We start from the raw sequence: 22,609 nt of genomic DNA on the forward strand, positions 1-22,609 counted from the left end.
ATCACAGACACCCCCATACCCATCTAGGTATGTGGCTGCAAGCAGAGAAGGAAGCAAATGGGAAGGGACTCCGTAATGCAGAGATGGAGGTCCCTTAAGGACCACACCCCTTGCTGATAGATCATCTGGGTCTCACACACCAGCTTTTGGAAGGAGAAGTGTTCTGGTGAGAGAGGAGGCTCAGAGGGGTCTGGGAGCCAAGGTGGACAGGTCTGGATGGCAGGACAGCACCTCCAGGGCAAGTATTTGGGAAGGGAGGGAGGGCAGAGTGTGGGGTTGGGGAGAGAAAGGCAGGAAGGTCTGGGCATCTGGGCTCCTGAGGGCACGCTTGGGAGGCCCCCAAATCCCACCTCAGCCAGAGACTGCCCGAGCTCAGAGCTCTCTGGGTCCCTGAGATCTGGGGCCAGGGGCCAGGAGGCTCCTGGGAGCAGGGCTGCCATGGTTGGGGGGCCCAGGGCGTCCACCAGGAAGTGAAAGGGCTTCGCAGGTCTGCTGCAGCACGAGAAGAGGGCTGTGTGTCTGGGACCAGCTGGTGTGCACGTCGGAACACACACGTCTGTACTTGGCATACGTGCGCACAGGCGTGTGCATGTGTATGCGTGTGTGTGTGTGCGCCTGCGTGCACGCTTGCATGTGCGTGCATGTGTGTGCCCTCAGCACATGGAGAATACTGGCATTTTCTAGGAGTACAGAGGAATCTGCGCCTGACTGGAGTGAACTGGGGATCCTTGGTAGGCCGGCCTGGGCACCCAAGCTCAGGGCACTGATCCTGATAGATCCGCTGTTGGAGAGGATGTAACAGAAGGACCAAGTTGCGCCATGGTGATGTCACCCAGCTTTGAGCTCTTCCTGCTGGGACCTGGAGTGATGGTGGGGGCTAGGCCAGCCCAGACCCTCCCCAGAGCCCCAGGAACTTTCCGTGCCATGATGGTGGCTCCTGAGGTCAAATGTCCACCTAATCTAAAGCAGAGAGGTGGGGCGGGAGCTTTCCACTGGCGTGTGCTTCCCCTGCTGAACAGGAGCCATGCCTTGGCCAAGGGGCCCAGCCCTAGTTCAGGCCCCCTGTTCCAGCCTCGGAGACCCTTGCCCACCCCCTGACCCAGCCTGGGACACTAACCACACTCTTCTTGAGTGCCTCCAGGAATCCAGGAAGTGGGGAGGGGTATGGGACCAGATGAAGGGGCAGGAGAGCTCCCATGGGCAGAGAAGTGGGTCTCGGGGGTACTGTGCTAGGGAGCACAGGTGTGGAATGAAGCCAGATCGGGAACAGGACGGGGCGGTGGGCACATCAACAGGAAAGAATCACTCATCTGCTGGGTGAGGCCACCCAAACCGAGGGAAACTTGCTCATCCAGGGCTGACCTGGGCACGGAGACGTCCTCCATAGACTAAATGCTACCTGTCACTCACTCAGCCTCCCTCACCCCAGCACCTCTTAGCTCAGTGTTGCCATTCTTCTCTGGGTCATTCATTTCCTTGAAATCCCTGTGTCCACAGAATAAGTCGATGGTATTCCATGGGTAGAGGTAGACTATGGGCTTTATATCTTCGGACCAGAGCCCCGTGATCAACTTTATGTGCTATGTGCAGGTTCTCATAAAACTGAGATAGTCCCATAACAAACCACCAGCCATGGAATATGAGAATATATCCCACAGTGACTAGTATTGTTTCGTGGCCCCCCTCCCCCCGGCCCCTCACTGAATTCACGGGAATGTGGCTGCACACTGGTCTGGATGTCGCGTATTGCTGCTGCAGTCCCTACTGCCGGACATGGGGAGGACCCTCGGTGGGAGGCGGCTGCTGTCTGTAGTGCTTTCGTCTAAGCTGCCCGGGGTGGTGGCCCCCTCTCGTCCTTTGTTCACCAGCCGCTTCCATCAGAAGGCCACCAGAACCTCCCACTCGACCATCAACCCAACAGACAACGTGAAAGCTAGAGTCGCTCCAACAGGTTCCTAAAGATAAATGCTAAACTCGAGAGTGGTGGTAGAAGATGAGTTGGTTCGGCATGCTATGGGGTAAGTAAGCTTGTGACGGAGGGCTACGGGCGTCTCCTAGGACGCACCCGGAGCTAGGCAGCCGGAATCAGAGCAGGAGTTCTACTCGGCTGTGGAGACAGGCTCTGTCGGGGCTGAGAATCCTCGCTACTGCCTTTGCAGGGACGCTCCTGCCCGATCCCAGGCAACAGCTGTGCTCTCCGCACAGCCTGAAGGGAGCCAAGGAAAGACCACGTCGGAAGCTGTCTGGCATTTCCGAATGACACCCACCCCTGCCCTGCCCCGGCCCCGGGACAGTGGCCTGAGTCAGAGACTCACGCTTGCCTCCTGCCCACCGAGCAGCGGCCCCCTGGGCTCCTGCTAAGAGAGTCCTCAGCAACCTCGCAGGCCATGTCGTCTCTTCCGAACCTCACGAGACCAGCGCGCCAACCTCTTTACCCAGGGCCACCAGTGAGGTTCCTCCAGCAGGCTCTCGCCTTGTGAATTTGGCTGCCCAGCATCTCCCTGGGCCCCCGGGCTCCACACCTTGAGACTGAGTGCGGGGTCCCGGGTTGCCCACGGAACTAAGGAAGCAGTCTGACTGAATCTGGAATCATCGCTACGGGGGGCGGAGGTGAAAGGTCAGATCGACATGCCTCTAAGAGGTTTCCTACCTGCTCTGTTAATTTCTAAAATTTCTTCCTGGGCCAGCGGGCATGTGTCACTCTGAGTACTGTGGTGTGGAGAGTTTACGACAGATTTACAATAATTGGGAGATCCCAGCTGCGGTGGCCGTGGAATATGCTTCTTTTTTTTCTTTGGTAGTTTCTGCTTAGCCATGGCTAAGGAGTAATACATCCCAAAATTGTTCACGATGACAGGCACAGGCATGGCGATGGTCAGCACGCCCGCCAGCGCACACAGTGCTCCCACCAGCATGCCGGACCACGTCTGCGGGTACATATCTCCGTAGCCCAGCGTCGTCATGGTGACCACGGCCCACCAGAAGCCGATGGGGATGTTCTTAAAGTGTGTGTGCTCACTGGCGCTGGGATCATTGGGCTGTGCCCCTATCCTCTCGGCATAGTAGATCATGGTGGCGAAGATCAGGACGCCCAGGGCCAGGAAGATGATAAGCAGCAAGAACTCATTGGTGCTGGCACGAAGAGTGTGGCCCAGAACCCGCAGGCCCACAAAGTGGCGGGTCAGCTTGAAGATGCGCAGGATGCGTACGAAGCGGACAACGCGCAGGAAGCCCAGGACGTCCTTGGCGGCCTTAGAGGACAGGCCGCTTAGGCCCACCTCCAGGTAGAAGGGGAGGATGGCCACAAAGTCAATGATGTTGAGTGAGTTCTTGATGAACTCTACCTTGTTGGGGCAGAAGACGACACGCATGAGGAACTCGAAGGTGAACCAGACCACACAGACGCCCTCGATGTAGGTGAGGAAGGCCTCCGTCTCTGCTTCCCGGTAGTAGCGCACTTGCGTGCCGTTCCGAACATTCTCGATCTCTGTCTTGTTCACGATGGGGTTGAAGCGCTCATGGGTCTCCAGGCAGAAGGTGGTGATGGAGACCAGGATGAAGAAGAGGGAGGCAAAGGCCACATACTGTGGAGGAGAAACACAGTGTCAGAGGGAGGCCCTCCCACGCAGAGCAAAGCAACCTGGGGTACCTTGGCGTTGGGTCCAGTCGGAGGCCGGGCCAGGGGAAGATGCCTGCTCAGCACCCCCTCCAACATGGGCCAATCTGATGGGCCACCTTTCCCTCCTCAGAGCACCGAGTTAGGAGGCTCAGGGAGGTAAGAAGTTGCGGCAGAGATTGCTTTATTTTCACAAATGCCTTTCCTTTCCTCCTGGATGCACAGCTCGACTCCATCTGCCAGGCCTCCTTGGGGTTAGGTGGGGTCACGTGACTGAGTTCATGGCCAGTGGACAGCGCATGAAAGGGGTGTGTGCTAATGACAGGCCTGGCGCTTAGAACTTTTCTACCCCATCTTCTAGGCCCTCTGTCCTCCCCCAGCTGCCAGTTACATGCTGACGCCCTGGGGGCCAGCAGGGCCCCCACAAGGATGTAGCCTCAGTCCCTGAAAAGAAAGATACCCACTAAGTACCTGAGTGGGAAATCAACTACTGATGTGGTAAGTCGCTGTGATTTGGGGGTGACTTAGTAAAGCACTTAGGCCACTCTGAGTAATAAAAGTGACCTCGCCTGCTGAGGCTGAAGGTGGCAAAGGAATGAGAAGGGGCAACGATGGTGGAATCTGGCCCCTCAGTGGCCACATGGCCCAGCCCTCCTCTTCCTACCACAGTCCATTCATGCTCTTTTTCAGGAATGTGTACCTCATTGATGAACCTCATTGATGAACCTCATTGAGAACCTCTTTCGGGTTCTCTCAAGTTTAGAACTGCAAAAAATAGATAACTGCCCCAAGGCCTTAGACAGCTTTTATAACCCCCACCCCGTCCTCCTAGGAGCTCCCACCACCAGCTTGGAGGTGAGTTCCCCATTCTTGGAGGTACTGAAATAGAGGCTAAATGTTCATTTGTCAGTGATACTGTGTTGCAGGTTCAGCATCAGGAGAATTGGACTGGGGGTCCTCAAAAGCACCAAAACCACAGGATCTGCTTCTCTCCTGCCGGGTAGGGGAGTGGGTGGGAGGGAGGAAGGAGTTGCTGGAGGGCTGGGGCTTTCCAAACATATGTGGCTGCCTCCTCCTCTCAGACCCCATCAGTAAGAAGGAAATGGCCAGGATGACCCAGCCTGTCCAGAACCACCTGAGCCCCTGGAGAAAGGTTCAGGAGCTCCTTTGGTTTGGTTTGGTTGCCCCATCTGATGACCCTGGGCTTCTCTAGCCCCCAGCAGACCTCGGTACCTGAGGAAAGAGAAGTGAGCAGCTGTCTGTCCTTCTAGACTAAATTCCAGGCAAGGCCTCTTCTTACAGCCTGGGTCCCCCAGAGCTCTAGAAGAACCCCAGCCAGTCAGTTCTCCTCCAGGAGTCCAGTTGGTCATCCCTGCTTTCATGTTCCCACAGTTCCCCCCGCCTCTGGGGCCCCTTCTCCCAGGCTGTGCTAGATAGACAATGTCCGGAGCAAGGCCATCTTCTGGAAGCAGCCCAAGGCTACAGTCAGGACTGGGTGGCCCCTGTATTCTCCAGAGCTGCCCTCACGGAGAACTTCAAGGAGGGCCAAGGCCCTGCCCTGTATCCACAAGAGGCATCCGTGCTGCTTCTAGCAACTCTGTAGTCTGCACAGATGCATCCCCCCCGCCTCGTGGTGGTAGTCGGTGCGGGGGCAGCATTGGAGTCCAAGAACAGCCTTGTCTGGGTTGACCATAGCCATGGGACCTGGCACCTAACCTGGCATGGATCTAGAAACCAAGAACCATGTGGACCTTTCAAGGAACATTCTGGGTTGGAGGAAGGGGAGAGAAAAGGGGAAGAGACAAAGACAGCACTTTAGAATGTCAGAGTGAGAGAAGCCTTTAGATATTACCTGGTCCAAGACCCGACATGCTACAGATCGGAAGCCTGAGGCCCCCAAACAGGAACAAGTCTCCCTGCATTATGCTATGCTCATAGTCACTGTACGCTTTTCAAAAATTTTCTCCTAGACTACTATCAAGTATGATCTCTGTGCATCCTTCCTTCCATCCACTGATCACTCATCGATCCCTCCTTCTTCCCTTTCTCCCTTCCTCCCGTCCTCCCTCCCTCCCATCCTCCCTTTCATCCTCATATTCATTACTCCTTCTTCCCTCCTCCCTCCCTCCACTCCTTCCTTTCTTTGTTCCTCTCTCCCTCCCTCCCCCTTCCCATCCATCGTGCATGCATTCATTCCTCCCTTCCCTCTTCTCTTGTCCTTCCTCCTTCCTCCCTCCTTTCCTTCTTCCCTTTCTTCCTTCCACCTGCCTGCCCATCCATCCATCCATCCAACCATCCATCCTTTCTTCCTTCCACTCTTTACAGCCACCAGGTTACGGTCAGCAGAGCAGACTAAAGCCTCAGCCTTGAGGAGCTCCCTGCCCCACTGAGGGTAAAGGACACACGCAAAGACAAGTCCAATGCAGTGGACTGAAAAGAGAAGCTCCCTCAGCCCTGTGAAGTAGGTGGGGTTTGGACAAGGTGGGGCAGGGTAGGGACTAAGCCAGGTCTTCTAACTCCAGAAACAGCGCTCCAAGGGTCCAGATAGTGCGGACCTGGGTCACCCCAGAAGTGGACCAGAAAAGCAAAGTGGAAGCAACCACGAGAGGCCACCACCTCTGACCCACGTTTATCCAGCTCCAGAGCTCCTTCCATCACCAGAGTGGCCAAAGCTCCTGGAGCTAAAAACATTCCAAAATGCTGGGTATTTGCCTCCAGGTTTCCTCTGGAGGGCCCCGTCTTAGGGCTTGGCATTCACCAAATCCCAAAGGGTAGGTCCTGCCCCTGCTCTGGACTTTGTGAGAAAGGAGAAGAACATGCACAGCATGAGTGTCCGAAGAATGCGGAGAGAGGAATGCATCCCCGTGCTCCCCATCCTGGCCAATGGCAGGAGGCATGAGGCACCTCCCCTCCTCATTGCCCCATCAACCATGGCATCCCCCTCCTAAACCCTCCCCCATCTATCCTACTCTGTCCACTCTGCTCACACGTGACCCTCTCTCAATAAGACCACTGCCATCAAAGCTAGCAGGCTTCAGGCTTAGAGTCTCAGCTGCCAGTCCACTCTTCATACAGCTACCAGAGGGAGCGATGCATTGGCGTCCCAGCTCTCTGCCCAGGCCCCCTGACCACACTGCCCACAGAGACACAGGAGACGCTCTGTGCCTGGCCTCCCTGACTTCCGAGGGCTCTCTCCCTACCCGCACCCAACATTCTTGCCACATGCAACTCTCGACCATTTCTGACCACCCCCCCCCCGTCTCCCCCATCTCTGTGTCTTTGTACCTCTGGAAAAGCCCATTCATCCCTCAGGACCCCACTAAGTATCCCAACTCCTGGAATCCTTTCTCCAGGTGAGGCTCCTCTTGGAGCTGAGGCCCTAACGAGGCAGCAAATGAAGGGACCCCCCAAGGAGTCTCTAAATTCACCCCCAAGGAGGCAGCAAGCCTGTCTCCAACGCCAGATCATTAGCACTTGGGGAGGCTCAGGGGAACAGCCCCGACAGGGCACTGATGTCCCAGGTGCCCCCACAGGCCCGCAGAGCTCTCACCCCACCTGCCCCTCTCACAGGCCAGTCCTGAAAGGAAAACTGAGGCCCTGAAAGAGGGCAGTTCTTATACAATTAGGGTAGGAAAAAGTATTGGTTCTCAGCAATCAATGGAACATCCTGTCTGGGCCCCAGTGCCCAGGGCGTTGGCGGCAGGGGGTGGGGGGGGTGGGGGGGTGGCAGCCGCAGCCCAGCCCAGAGCCAGTCACTAGGACTCCTTTCCCAGGAGGAGGCGAGGGAAAGCGGAAGCCCCGTGGGCTGCCCTGCCTCAGCTCCCCGGGCACCTGCTGGCCTTGCCTCTGCTGGCGGTAGGCCTGGTCCTCCATCACAGGCCAGGCCCCGGCAACATCCGGGCCCTGAGGAGGGCTCCTAGGAGGGCTGTGGAGGCAGAAGCCCCTGGCTTGCTCAGACTGCCACATTCTCCTATGCCCAGAGACCAGCAGGCCTGCCAAAGCAAGAGCTCACCTCCAGCTGAGTCCCAGCTCCCTTTGGTCCATCCGCAGGGAAGCTGAGCACAGGAAGGAGAGAGCAGGAAGCTACCAAAGCTAAGGACCCACTCTGCACCTTTAGGCCTCTCACTGACCTAGTGAGACAGTGGTCCTACCCTATTGTGCCAAAAAGGAAACCCAGGTACAGAGATGTCAGAGACTAAACCAAGGGTTCAGAGCTAGTGATGAAGCTGAGGCTTGGACCCAAGTTCATCTAGCTCTAGAAGCTAAACTCTTTCCACCAGCAGAGTTGCCAAAGCAACTGGGTAGCTGGCCCTACGTCTCAGAGCTTGGCACCACAGCTCAGACTCCCTGAGGGCAGGTTATGCCCACTCCCAGTCAGGGAGAGAACTGGGTACCTGACTGCCCAGGCTGGAGCCCAGCCATGCCTGAATTGTTCTTGGGCCGGCCCAGCTGCCCAGGACTTGCTAGCTCCCGGGGTAACAGCAGCCCAGGGGCGGGGAGGATGCCCCCACCTTACTCAGGGAATCACTGCCGAAAGCAGCCTTGGATGGGCTCGCCTGTGTCCCCACCTGGCCACCTCCTCACAGACCCAGAGAAGGGCAGGCTGGGAGATGACCCCAACTTGTTCAAGGAGCTCGGCCAGAGGGACTGGGGAAGGGCATGGGGATGGGGCATTCCTGGGGTTGGCCGAGCCCTGGCAGGGAGCGACATTGGGAGCCACGTCTCCCAGGACTGGAGGGGCTGTAGGGCCCGCGTGAGCTGTCTGCCTCCCAATCCTCCGTCACCCAGAGACCACGGACACGCACAACTACCCAGAGCACACACCCCCTACCTAAGCGCATATGCTGCACGAGCAGCCCCACACACTACAGCCCAGGGTCCTGACCACACATCCAGAGATGACACAGGGGCCCATGGATTGTACGGAAACACACACACGCAGGTCCACACCCCTGCAGTCCTCGTGCACGCACACTCGGAGCTCGCGGATGATGCGGCAGCCATCACCGCATAGCACACTCACTACGGATACACAGAACCCAGGCACGGCCACCGGCCAGCCCCTCTTCTGCCCACCTCACCCCTGCAGGTGTGGCTGACTCAGCGTCTGCCTCTCCCACAGGAGAGCAGCTCCAGCCCGCCCCCCTCTGCCTCCTTGGCCTTCCCCAACGCCCTCAGCCTGCCTCCCCACGGCGACCGTGTCAGCGCCTGGATTTCCAGCTCCTGGGTATGCCCCTCAGCCCCCAGCGTCCTGACTTCCTGCCCCCCACCCCCAGCCAGGCCTTGTCTCCTTTCCCTAGCCCACCCCAGCGGCAGCTTTGCCCCCCACACCCAGGATCCAGGCCGCTGTAAGGCCAGTGTCTCCTGGGCTGCTGGCTTGCCAGGGGAGGAAGAGGGGCACAAAGGGAGTTTTGCCTGGCAGCCCAGGGACAGGGACAGTTGTCCCCTAGCCTGGTCACCTCAGAGGCCACCCAGTGAAATTTCAAGACAACACAGGCAAGATCGCCTGATAATGCAGCATAAACCCAAGCTGGTAGTCCTGGCTTTTTTTTTTTTTTTCCCCAGAACCAAATCACAAACTGTGAAAGACCCACCAATTGTGTTCTAGAAAGTGGTAGCCATGGCAACAGAACGAGGCATCCCATTTCTATGGTAACCAGGGTGGTGAGGCTGTTGGCTGTAAAGTCAGACAAACCTACCAAAGATCTGTTGACTTAAGAAGATGTTTTATAAATCACCAAGTTATTTTTATGGTAACCCCACCCCTGAAACCATAAATCAGAAAAGCAATTTACTATCTATTAAAATGACCAGTATGTGCTATGACTGCCATTTATAAATTATGTATGCCACAGTCATCTGTAGAAAATTGTGCTTGCCTTTCAGAATTGTTCAGGGGTTTGCGGTGGGGATCTGCGTTCTTGCAGTCTGGTGTTCCAGGAACAAGGCGATGGTTGTAATGTGGTGCACGGACCGCCATTCAGGTCTGGTGCTCACGTGCTGTGTGACCTTGGCAAGTCACTTCCCTTCTCTGGGCCGCAGATTCATCACTGGTACACTGAGGGCCGGACGTGGTCCCTTCCGAGGATTCCGAGACCAGGCAAGGCTGCAGGTGGTGCGGCCACTCACGGGAGCCCTGGCTGCTGTCCAGGCCCCGAGCCCCCTGAGGCTTCAGGTCAGTCTTGTCGCCTAATTAAATCTGCCCAGCGGGGGTATACAGCGTTTGAGTTAATCCATGCGGAGTCAGTGAGGCAGAGCAGGCGGGATGGCCAATTGGCCTAAATAAATTGTCGGTCAAGTTGAGTTTGGAAACTGAATTACACTCGTCTGGACTTCTTGGGCTGGGCAGGCCCGCAGCATGCTGGGCTGGCTGAGGGCTGCAAGGGGGCGACTGGGGAGGGGGCTCTTTGGAGTCTAGTCCCTTTCTGGTCCGTCAATAAATGTGAGGCCCTGGGCAGTCCGTCCTGGCATCTGTGTCCCTGTCCCTGTTCCTTTTCACTAGTCCTTTCCCCTTGGCACCCAGCTCGGAGCAGGGGGTGGGGGAGCTCCCCATGATGCTACACGGAGGGTGTGAGTGGAAGTGTGTGAGAGTTTGTGCAGAGAACATAACATGGCTGAGTGGGTACCTGTTTGGGCAAGTCGGTGTTTGGGGGAGAATACTGGGGGAGGGGGAGAGATGTGTAAATGCGGAGTGGGTGGATACTTGGTGAAGATGTGTCACCTGATTATGTGGCCTGACTCCAGGCACGTGTGAAAGGCTTGTGTAAATGGTCACCGTGTGTAGTGTGTGTGGTTCCTACAGGCGGTGAAAGTGTGTGTGTGCGTGCACAAGCGTGTGTGTGTATTAGGACACATATGAGGTGTGGTGTGTGTGCTTGTATGTGGATAAGGACATGTATGGGCTGTGATGTGTACGTGTGTGTGTAAGGACAGGTATGGGATAGTACGGGGCTGGGACATGCATGAGCCGTCTCCTAGGGGAATCGGGGTCTGGCTAGGCACTCCGGACACGTGTTCTCTGAGGTGAGACCCAGCCCAGGGCCATGAGCCTTTTCCATGCCAGAGATGGTCATTCACACACTAGCCTGGGGTGTGCTCCTTTCTCTGGAACTGTCTCTGACTAAGAGAAAAGGCAGGGGTAGGAAAAAGGCCACAGGCAGGCAGGGCTGTGTTCAGGTCAGAATCCCCTCATCCCACCACATCAACCCTCTCAGTCTGGGGACCCAGCCTGGGCAGTGGGGGAACCAAGGCCAAGAAAGGCAGTGCCCAAGCCTCCAGCCTTCCAGAGAGATGCTTCCTTGAATCCCCTCATGACCCTAGACCTAGGCCGTATCCAGAACGGGCCACCCTGACAGCTAGGCTGGCAACTTTTGAGGTGGCAGAGGTCCCCGTGCTGCTTTCCTTCCAGGATGCACACTTTTTTTTCACATTTTGGAAATGAAAATATGTCATAAAATGTACACATCCTTAAAATACTCTATCTTACCACATCCCCAGTTGTGCTATTTGTCAACTCATGTCATGTCTTAGAACGATGGGACCTCAGACTTGTGAAAACATGGTCATTAGAAACCCAGAACACCAGGCAAGAGGAGGCCCTCAAAGGCTTCTGGCCTAAAAGCTGCCCCCTGTGGCAGGAATGGAGAAATGGAGGCACAGCACGGGAAAAGATCTGCCCAAGGTCTTGGCTCTCAAGGTAGAGCGGAGATGAGAGTGTCAGTGCTGGGCTGCAGCCTGGAGCTTTTGTCCTCACAGCTCGGAGCCTTTGCTTGAGACGCCCTCCCAGGCCTCTCTGCTCCCCAGGCCCCGCCTGCTATCCACACCCCAGGTCAAAAGGAGGAAGTGGCCAGAACAGAAGTGACAGGATCGTGAAGTCAGGATCAACCCCAGTTTGAGGCCTGGCTTGGCTGGTGACCTTGGACAAGACACTGCCCCTTTCTGAGCCTTCGCTCTTGGATAGGAGGGGGTGGGAGGACATTCCCTGCCCGCCCCCGGGAGTGGTGATAAGTGAAATAATACAGAAAACAAGAAGGAGGTGTTCAAACACACCACTTTGGTCGCCACACAAATCCTCCACCTCTGGCCCTCATGGGTTCCATCACAACAAAGGGCTGAGGATCAGAGCATCTCAGACGTAGAAAAGTGAAGAATCTTACAGTCATGACACAGGAACCACTGAGTTGGGAGGCACCTGGGGGACTGAGGTGGACATGTCCCCACATATGAACACAGTACGACTGCCCTTCCAAGAGCTATCCATGCGGCATGAATGAGGCTGGGTCCACGCGCCTACGCAGGCCTGGCTGAGCAGCACCGGGACCAGTCTGCCCAACCGGGGCCAACCCTGGTCCTGGAGGACGCAGGGAGGAGTGTCCCCTGAAAGCCCCTAGGAGCAGTCTCTGGATGAAGCACCAAGGAGAACTTACTTGGTGGCGGCCAAAGCCAGACCCCTTGGAAGGGTGGTGGGGAAGCAGGAAGTAAGAAGCCCCCCCTGGAGGCATTCGGTGGGGCACGAAGGGGGCGGGAGTGGACTGAAGCCCGCGTGATGGAGAGGATGGAGGTGGAGCACGCTGGGGGAGAGTAACTCAGTGGGAGACACAAATGCAGAGTCCTTGGCCCCATGCTCAGAGACGGGTTCCGCAGGTGTGGGTGGGACCAGAAACTGACCTTCAACTTGGGCCCCCCGTGGCTCTGATGCCTCCAGCCCCATCCTCGCACTGGGGATCCGTGGGGCCAGGTGAGACCCAAGTCCCAGGCAGCTCAATGCATAATGAAGCTCATAAGCCTGGGACACCCTGGAGGCTGGGAAGCCGGCAGCATGGCAGGAGGTGAAGAAGAGTCTGTGCTTGGCTTCAGAGACTTTGAGTTTGAGTCCCAGCTCTGCCGTTGGCTGTCTGACTGCAGCTGGCAAGTGACTTCTGGGAGTCTCAGCCCCATCATTTCTCAAATGGGGACTATAACAGTAAGAATAACACAGCCCGGGAAGTCAGATGCTACCGGGGGTCCTGGAGGAAAAGGCCAGGTGTCTAGGGTTTCCCCAAATCCAAGGCAGAATCCTGGGGTAGGGAGACACCTCAAGACTGCCAGTTCCCTTGCACACTGAGATTCCAGGAGTCGGGCCAAGGCTTCCTTCCACAAAAATCTAAACACAGCATTTTCCCCCCTGGATTATTGGGCGGGGTCGTTGCAAGGAGTAGCAGCAAAAGCTAACAAGAGAAACGTGTTCAATTTCGGGTTTTTCCCCCTAATGTGTTCTGCTCCTGCCAGCGCTTGCCTGCTAACAGACCGGGAGCAAATGAGAGCCTCGTGAGAGCCAACGGCCCGGCCTTCAGAGCCTGCTTCCCGGGGCCACAGACCAAGGCAAAGCCATGTCCAAGACCCAGCTCTCTGGTCTCCCGCCGGTGAGGGACTCTCCTCAGGGTAGTGGTGACTTCACATGCCCACCTCCTCATGGCTATCCACGTGAACCCCTGCCATGGGGCTGGGAGCAAATGAGGCTTGGTGGGAAAGGACACCCAAGGTCCTACAGTGAGCGGGGTGGCAGCCAGAGGTCCTGGCGTTCCAGCCTAACTCCAGTAATAAGACGCCAGGTTCCCGGTCTTGAGGGGGCCCTGCCTCCTGCAATCTCCATGCATCGGGTCATTTAAACCTCACGCCAGTCCAGGAGGAAGTTCGACTGGGATCACTTTTCAGACAAGGAGGCTAAGGTTTGCAGAGGTGGAGAATCTTGCCCAAGCATGCGGAGGTCCTCAGCGGTGCCATCAGTCCCGCCTTGCTTCGAAGTCCCACACTTTAGGCCTCCTGGGGGCCCCCTAAACAGCCGGGCAGGATATGCACAGTGCAAGTCAGCCTTGCTGTGCCCGAGAGCCAGACCTGACCGCTCCAGCCTGGTGTGAACCTTAGTCAGCCCCAGGGAAGTACGCAGGCCTGCATGCCTTAGGGGAGTGGGGCCGTGCTATCCCTGAGTGCCCCTCGAGTCCCCCCACACCAAGAAGGCTGGCTGTCAGGGCCCCAGAAGGAGCCGACATCCCACCCACTCCTGTGACCTGAGAGTCCCTCCAGGAGACCGGAGGACACATATCCTCACCCATTAGCACGTTAAACTCGGAGAAATACCAGTATTCCACGCAGGAAATTGTTCTATTTCAGGGTTTAGAACTGTGTTTCACTACGCGTCTCTGCTGCACTTGCCGACTTTTCTGTTCGTGAACGATGAGGTATGAAACCCTTCAGAGTTCCTCTTTTGCCCTGGCTGCCAGGGAGCTCAGTGACATTTGGTGCTCAAGTCTGAGCTCATCTTTCATCTGGGTGCAGGGTATCGCTATTTCTCCTCTTTATCATACCACTCCCGGGTTTTCTTTTTTTCTTTATTTCTAAGGATTCTGTTGTAGGTGTGTCTCATGGGCCTCAAACCTTTTGGTGCCACAGATCAGAATAAGAACTATGTGACTGAGGCTCCCAGATAAGGAAGTGAGTAGGAAGGCACCCCATCTAGGAGATCTAGGCCTCCCATGCAGGCAATTCAGTAACCCCTCTGCAGTAATCCTGAGGCAGATGTGTCTGTTGGTGACCACCAGTGATGGGGACCTCCCAAGGCCACTCATCCTGTCTTTGGACAGCTCTAGAGATATGCATTTATTTTCTGTTTAAGTCAGTCTCCCTGCCTTTCTCCCAGCGATCCCAGTTCTGCCCTCTGGGGTCACCAGAATATACCTGCTCTTCTTCCCTGTGACAGCCCTGCCCACACTTGCAGATGGGCCTCAAGACCCACCTCTGAGCCATCCCTCCTGCAAACCAGGCTTTCCTTGGCCTCCACCACATTCCCTCTCCTGGGCCAGCTCCCCTGTTTCAGAGCCTGATTTGGTTAAGCACTCACTGTGTGTGGCTAAATGGATCACACACTTTACCCTTTTTGATTCCCACAACCACCTTGGTGGCGGGAGTATTTAGCTTTGTTGAGCCCCATTGTGCTCTGCTATGAAGTAATAATGATCACCATTACAAACATGATCTCATTTATCCTTAAAAACTTCTCTGAGGCAGACGTCATTACCGCCATTTTGCAGATTAAAAAATTGAAGCTCTGAGTGGTGAAGACATGTGCCAAAAAACCAAAACCCACAGAGCTTGAAAGGGATAGGCAGAAACCAGGTCTTTCTGACTCTAAAACCACCATGCCCCAGGGCTTCCATTTATAAATCTCTTTCACTTCCATCCAGGTAGCCTGGGGGGAGGACATTAGTCTTCCCATTATGATGACATTGGGGACAGCTGTCTATACTTTACAACACAACTTCACGTTTTGAATCACATATGAATACCACACACACACACACACACACCCCAACAGCTGGGCCATCAGCAGGACAGTCTTGTTTGCCCCCATTAGACAGATGAGAAAACTGAGGTCCCCAGCTCCATCACATACCCACTAGGAATCTAATGGGAAATTGCTCCCAGGGCCCACTTGTGTTTTTGCATCGAGTTAGTGGTCTTGATTCCCACCAGGGTATGCATGTGTGTATACATATGTATGTGCTGGGGGGAGGGGAATAAAAAGATGGCCCCAAGAGGGACAGCTCGGGGGGGCAGTAGATGCAGTGCAGGTGGGACCATAGTTGACCGCCAACCCGCTCTCTCTCCAGTGAATATTTATGCCTTATCCCAGGGCTGGGCCTGGCACTGAGCACAGAGTGAGCAAAACAGTCCTAACCTCTGGCAGGGGAGGCTGACATTTATCAAATAACCATACAAGAAAATGTGTACCTATATGAGGTGATAAGGCTTTGAGGGGAAAGCGCAAGGCATTTGATGGGCCTCTAACAACAAGTCTTGGGGTTACAGTGGTTTCCAGGAGGAAGTGATAATTGTGCAGAGGTTGGAAGGATGGGTAAGAATCAACGAGGGAAATACAGGTCATAGGGAAGAGCAATTTAGGCAGAAAGAACAGGAACAGTTCCCAGCCCTCACATCCCTTGACCATCAGCAGCATCTGAGATGGCTGATCACCCCCTCCTTCTTGTCACACTCCCAGGCTCCCACTGTCTCTTGATTTTCTTCCTACCTCCCCGACTGCTCCTTCTTGATGTCCTTTGCCAACCTCTTCTCCATGCCTCGAATGATCAGGCTGCCCCAGAACCTTGGTCTTCTTCCCCATCTACATGCATTCCCTTAGCGATTCACCTAGTTTCCGGGCTTAAATACCATCACCCATTCAAATATCACTGAACCCTCCCAAATGTCTACCTGCTGCTCAGCCCTTCTCCGGAACTCAGGACTTTGGCGTCCAACTCCTTAGCATCTCCAGGTGGAGGTCCGATAGCGCTCTCCCCAACTCGACGCGCCACCTGAGCTCCCGCACAGCCCCCACTGCCCATAGCCTCTCCAGCGCATGAGGCAGCACCTCCATCCTTCTGGACGTTCTTGCCCCAGACCTTGACAACTCTCTTTCTGCCACACCTCACATTGAATCCGTAAGGAAAGCCCACTGACTAAGCTTGAAACAAATCCAGAGTTTGACCCACCTGCCCAGCACCACCGTGACTACCTCTGTCCCTGGCAGGATCATTCATTTCCGCCTTGATTATGGTAAGAGCCCCTCCGCTGGTCTCCCGGCTGCCACTATTCCTGGTGCTCGAGAACTATTTTCAAACAGAGCAGCGAGATGAGCCTTTTCCCATATAAATCTGATGGTGTCATTTCTCTGCTCAAAACCCCTGCACAGGCTCCCCGTTTCTCTCAGAGGAGGAGCCAAGGTCCTCCCGTTCCGTGCAGCCCCTGCGTAATCTGGTCCCACACTGCCCCTCCACGCTCCTCTCCTGCCGCTGTCCCCTTCGCTTGTTTCAGCCACACCCGCCTCCTCAAACATGTTCTTTAAACATGCCAGACATACGCCTGCCTCAGGGCCCCCGCACTGGCTGCTCCCCCCGTCCAGACGTCCGGACGCCCTTCCCCAGGTATCCTCAGAGCTCATTCCCTCTGCACCTCCTGAGGCTTACTCTCAACTGGCCCCCCGCCCCCCGCTGATCTGAGCTTCCTTCCTCTCCTCCCCTCCACAGCGAGGACCCGTCTTGGAGCACTGATTTCCCCAGCTTTTACTGGTGTGTAACTTATAGCCGGTCACGTTCAGCCTGTCCGCACAGCCAGCTGGGTGAGCGTTGGAACTTCACACCATCTGATTTACTTACTTCTGATATTTATTGTTGGCCTCTCTTCCACCTTAGAATGTAAGTTCCATGAAGTGGCTGGGTCTGGGGATCGGGCTTGGGCCTGCTGTCAGGCCCAGCCCCACGCCACACACTAGTAGGGAAAGAGGGGCCCCTTTTTCAGGGACCAGGAACACAGCTAAGCACCAGCACGGCCTCCCTTCTGTGGGAAGGTCATGGATATATGTCTTATGTCTGCTTGTCTCAGTCCCTCTGTCTATGCAATGGGCACAGCAAAGTTTACCCCTTTCAGCCTCCTTAGGAAGTGAACCCCTCCTGTGGTGCCCACGTCCCCTCCTCTGCATGGGCAATGTGCACCGTCCCTGATTCACTGATGCAGCGTCTGCGTCTACACTGGTGAAGTACACAGACACTGATTTCAGACTCCTGTTTACACTGGCACTGACCACACTTACAGCGGACCTATGTGGACACTGGGAAAAGGATAATCTTTGTCTATGCATCTGTGACTCATCTGGTCACTAATCATCCAGCTCTGTCCTCATCAGCTTCATCTCCCCAGACACTGTGTGGTACACTGGCAATGGGCGCGGTGACTGAGCGCAGATCCGTGTCTACGCTGGCAATGGGGACACTCACTGACGGCGGACTCACGCCTACCCTGGCAGCAGGCACAACCATGTCCATCTCTTGACAATGGGCAAAGTCAGTAAAGACCTGGGTGCCCGCGGGCCATGAACATGAGTAAGGACAGTGGACACGAAGGTGCGAAGGTTCCCGTTCAGAGAGGGGGGCCGGGCCTCTCCTCCACCCCCAGCAGGCCAGCAGCTGAAGACACTCACTGGGGAGTGCAACAGCCCGAGGCCTGCCCTCGGGGGCATCACTGGCATGGGGATGTGGAATCCAAAAGCTGCCTGCTGACCCTGGAGTGTGGCAACTGGCCTCCGGGCACATGGCAAGGAGATAAGACCTTGTCTATTCCCAGCGCCTTGAGATCACGCAAGGTGAGGAAAGACTCAGGCTGTGTGACTCCCGGTGCCACCCACCCCCTCCCCACCCCACGCCCGGGGCCAGGCCCAGCCAGCCTGGGCTTAAAAAAATCACCAGGAAATGTCACTTTCTTTTTGAGGAGGTTCAATGGGAGGAGATGGCCCAGGCAGTTTAGCTGCCGGCCTATTCAAAGGCTGGGAACAGTGACAGTACCTTTAAATCCTGAAGCTGGTTTCCTACCTCCTACCCAGGCTGGACGGAGTTCCAGCCCCTTCCCTGCAAGCAGAGCCCTGCCTTGTGCCGGCCCAGGGGCCCCAGCCTGCCCGACTGCCCAGCCAGGGCCCTGCGGGCTACTGCATGTCCACGCTGCCTGTCCAAGCGGGACCAGGCACTGCCCACTGTGCGGCCCTTCCCCCATCTGCAAAACAGGGTGGGGGTGTGCCCAGACCCCCTGGAGCTCCTCCTCTACCCCTAGGATCCCTATGCTACCCCCAAGAATATCTAGATCCTACTGGAGACACAGCGTGGCCGAGAGACCAGTGAGGGTGGATACCTCCTCAGAGGAGAAAGCTTCAAGGACATCCGACACAGCTTTCGGTGGTTTGTTCATTCATTCAATCATCAAATATTTACTGAGTGCCTATTAGACACCAGGCACCACTTTTCACAACCACCTCCAGAAACAACAGCTTTAAATAAAGCTCCCAGCACAGAGCTAGGCACCAAGTAGTTACTCGGTAGCGAGGACACAGACATCTAGTGTGTAGGGACACTTACCCTGAGCCAGGCACATCCTAAGCACTCACACATGCCCCATCTCACTGACCCTGACCCCAGCTCTGAGGTCTGCACTGTGGTTACCATCCCAATTTTGTAGGGAGGGAAAGTGAGGCACAGAGAGGCTAGGTTGCCCATGATTAGGAACCTGGGAGGTGATGGAGTTAGGACTGGAAACCCAGCGTTGTCTGACTGCAGAACACAGGCTCTCCACCACTCACCCAGCCCCTCAACAACCGTTTATGGGATGAACGCCTGAGCGAGTGAAACTTTGTGTTGCTGCAGGTGCAGGTCCGTGACCGTCCAGGGCCACCGGTATGCGCGAGCGTGGGGAGCATGTACATGCAGATGTTTGTGTGTTTGCACGTGGAGCTTTTTATGGAAAGCCTTTCCCTTGTTGTCTTGGTCTTGTGTGTGCTGGAGCTATACTTAGCTGCAGCCGTGACTGTAATGAGTGCTTAGCGGCGCACCAGGCACTCTCACTGGGACCTGGTTTCCCAGGGAGATCGCTGGGGCCAGTGTATGTGTGGGGGGTGCAGCCTGGCGCTGGGGAAGGCTCTGGGCTTTGGGAGGGAGCCTGGAGCTCACAGCTCGTTGCCTCGTGCACATGGAGGTCCTTAGCTCCAGCTGGAAGAATCTGCTCTAGGCTAGCATCCTCTAAGCCTCCAGGCCCTGCCAAGCTCGACTACTGGCCACCCATGTCTGTGGTCCCTCTACTGGCCCTTGCCAGGTAATTAAAATGAAAGCCTTGGAGCTCATGTCTGGAGCCTGGCGACTGATGACAAGAAGCACTGGGAAGACGGTGTATCTCGGTATTCCTGAGCCAGGTGACCCCGGAGGGCCCGCTCCTCAGCCAGGAGAGCTGCACTGTCCCCTCGCGCACAGCCTGCCGGCGCTATCGGAGGGCATTGCTCACGGGGCCTGCGGACCTAGGGAGGAAGAGTGGCCTCTCGACCCCAGGACAGACTGAAATCACAGGTATGCTCCGTGCAGCCTGGGGTTCAGAGGCCAACGCCCCACTCGCTATCGGCCCTCCAGTGGCTGCAGGGCGTCTGGAAAACCCTGGGCCCCGAGGTTTCCCCGTCACAGGGCTCTGACTGCAACTTCTTTCCAGCCTGTCTTGGGGCTGCTCGATCAGAGCCTCTCACTCTGAGAGTGGGCCAGTCTCCCAGGCTGGTCCCGGCCCCCGGCTCCAAGCTGCCTCGCTCCACGAACCACCCACCTGTGCATCTGCAAACATACTTCCTCTGTTCATGGGCTAGGTTCCTCTACCCTGCTTTCCTTCCTGAAGTCTTCAGCTTCCCAGTCCTCTCCTCTAGGATGTTTTCATTTAATGAGAGGTGAGACTTCCTTTCCTGCCTTGAAGCCAAGTGACTAGAAATGTATCCAGCCAGCCAGCCAGCCTTACAACCATTCATTTGTTTACCCATCCACCAAGGTACCCACCCAGCGGGGTGTCCATTCATACATTCTTCCTTCCACCCATTCATCCATATCCATCCATGGACCCATCCTTTTATCCATTCTTTCGTCCACTTGTCTATCACCCATCTGTCCATCCAACCACCTCATTCTTGACCACAGAACCTTAGGATAATAGAGTGGGAAGGAACAAGGTACTGCTGTAATTGGCCTTCTCGATTGCCCAGAGAAGACCTGGGGACCTAGTCCTTCTTCCACCACTTACTAACTGGATGGTCCATGTAAATAAATTAATCTGTCTCAGCCAGTTGTTCTTCATCAATGAGAGGGGGATGCTATCTCATCCTTCTACCTCACAGGGCTGTGGTGCAGTGTGTCACGTTAGCAAGGATTTACTGATTCCATATTAGGTAACAGGAGCTATCATTCCTTGAGCTGGCCCTCAAGGACCTCAAAGAGGCTGCAGCTGAGGCGGGGAGACATGAAACCTCAACAGGGCAGCTGGATCAAGGGCAGGAAAAGTTCTCTGGGAGAGCAGTCTGTTCGAGAAGCAACAGAAGAGGCAAAGGCAGGAGGCAGGGGAGCTACACAGCTAGGAAACTGGCTGATGCACCTGGAGGCCAAGGGTGGGCAGTCTGGAAAGACAGGTTGGGTGGGATTTTCCAGGGGTAGCACAACGGAGTTCGGGAAAGACCTCGGACATGGAAAGACTTGGCCAGCCGGTACAAACCACAGCGATTCCTTACTCTGAGGCTTTTACTCAGGTCCCCAGACAGAAAAAAATATCTGCTTGGTGACAGCCAGGCCTCGAGAGACACGGTTCCTGCCGCCTAGAAGAGAAGCCAGTGCATTTCTGACCTTTGTGCTGCTAAATATATCATTGGTGACAGTGGTTCATGCCCCTGAGGCTGTGGGGCCACTGGACAAAGCTTCCACGGCTTGCTTCCCCGTCTCCATGGCTCAGCCAGGGCCTGCTTATGCCAGCTCCCCTGAGAGCCCCTGTGGGCATCTGAACCCAGGAACAGGCTCAGCGGTACCCCGGGTGGGTAAGCGTGTCTCGTGTGCTAGGCATGGCTCTTCAGGCTTTGCCCTCTGAGCCTCAGCCCCATTTCACACAGGCGCCAACCGGCTTGGCCAGACGTCAGCTGCCCAAGTCCACACTGAGGCCCGGCCAGGTCCAGGGCCTGTGCTCTCACCTCTGCCTGTCCCCTCCTCACACTTCCCCTGCCCTTGAGACAGCAGTCTCGGCACGCATGGCCCTGCTTAAACCATATCTTCTCCCTCACGAATTATCTTTCTGCTTCTGCCTTAGTGGATTCGCCCAGCTCCCCTGAGAGGTAAGTGACACCATTATGCACAATTTATAGATGAGATAACTCAGGCCCCCCCAAGACGAGGGCCATGCTCCAGGTGTGGGGGCTGCTCAGGCACTAAGGTGGGAGCTCCCCTGGCAATGTGGGGAGAAGCACACCACCTGGGGCTGGCCCTTAGCGAGTGCCAGTCCCGTACCCTACCGAGAGCCCAGCCCTCATCCCAGGGCTCTGGTGGCTCCAGGTGGCCCAGTGGGTGACCGTGTTCCTCACAGCTGCTAAGAGAGCCCCTGAGGCTGAGCATAAAACATTAATCTCTAAATGGTAAGATGTTGGCCCTGGTGGGAGGCTGTGGTCTAAAATATCTTCACAGTCCTGCCCTGGTGACAAGACCCAAGGGACTCACACTTCCCTGCTCTACCACCCTCGTGTGCAGAGAAGAGCCCTGGGAACCGCTCAGGCCGCCTGGTTACAGCAACCCCTTCTTGACATTCGTTTCATGTTCTCAGAATCTCCCGGGTGGGAGAGGCCCATGTCTGCAGAGCATCCTAGAAAGATGCCTCGTGTGCCAGATGGTGAGAGTGATAAGGCATGACTTGAACACCTGTGTTGTGCCATGAACCGCGCTAAAGGGCCTTCTGGGCCTTACCTCATGGGTTCTCGTGGCAGCCCCTTGAAGTGGGGACTCGATATCCCCCCCTTTACAGCTGAGGTGGCTGAGGCTTATAGAGGTCACACAGCCAGTAATCAGTAGAGCCAAGTTTGGACCCAGGCAGTCTGCTCCAGTGTGGCCCGTAAACACGACACTAACCATCTTCTCTAGCCTGACTGGAGTGAGAAGCAGGTAAGCAGCCGTGGGGGGCTACGTGAATGGAAACTGCTGACAGAACCTTTGTCTGGAAGGGCCCTTCACCTCTGGCTCCCACACCAACTTCTCTCTAGCCCCATAGGCCCTGAGAGGACAGCATCCCCTGCAGCCTGGTGGCAGCCCTGTGGGGCCCCACCATCCCCGAGCACAGCTGACCTTCAGGGAAAAGACAGAGGGTCACCACTGTGGTGAGGCAAGAGCCCCCTCCCTGAGGCCCAGGGAGGTGAGGACTGTGCAGCCCCTGAGGCCATGGGAGGGGAAGAAATGGGAGGGAAGGGGATAGCGGGGGAGACACAAACACAGCCAAGCGTCAGGCTGGCACACCCAGAGAGCCCATGGGGCAAGAACCTGCTGCCAAGAGCCCAGTGGGGCTGTGGGGAGCTCTGCTCTTCTCTTTCTGACTTACCACAGTCGTTCGGCTCTCTGAGCTCAGCCCTGGACAGCGGCCTCTCGCCGGGGC

The 22,609-nt window shown here is 56.1% G+C and overlaps 1 protein-coding gene across 1 annotated transcript in view; it reads right to left on the reverse strand.

Moving 5' to 3' along the window:
• KCNC1 (potassium voltage-gated channel subfamily C member 1) overlaps positions 1–22,609 on the reverse strand; it is a 44,717-nt gene that overhangs the window by 8,498 nt on the left and 13,610 nt on the right. The window contains exon 2 of the mRNA XM_036116316.2: positions 2,651–3,584. Within this exon, the coding sequence (XP_035972209.1) occupies positions 2,651–3,584 (934 nt within the window). The remainder of the gene's footprint in view (positions 1–2,650; positions 3,585–22,609) is intronic.

This window comes from Halichoerus grypus, chromosome 11, assembly GCF_964656455.1.
Source record: "Halichoerus grypus chromosome 11, mHalGry1.hap1.1, whole genome shotgun sequence".
NCBI classification, from domain to species: domain Eukaryota; kingdom Metazoa; phylum Chordata; class Mammalia; order Carnivora; family Phocidae; genus Halichoerus; species Halichoerus grypus.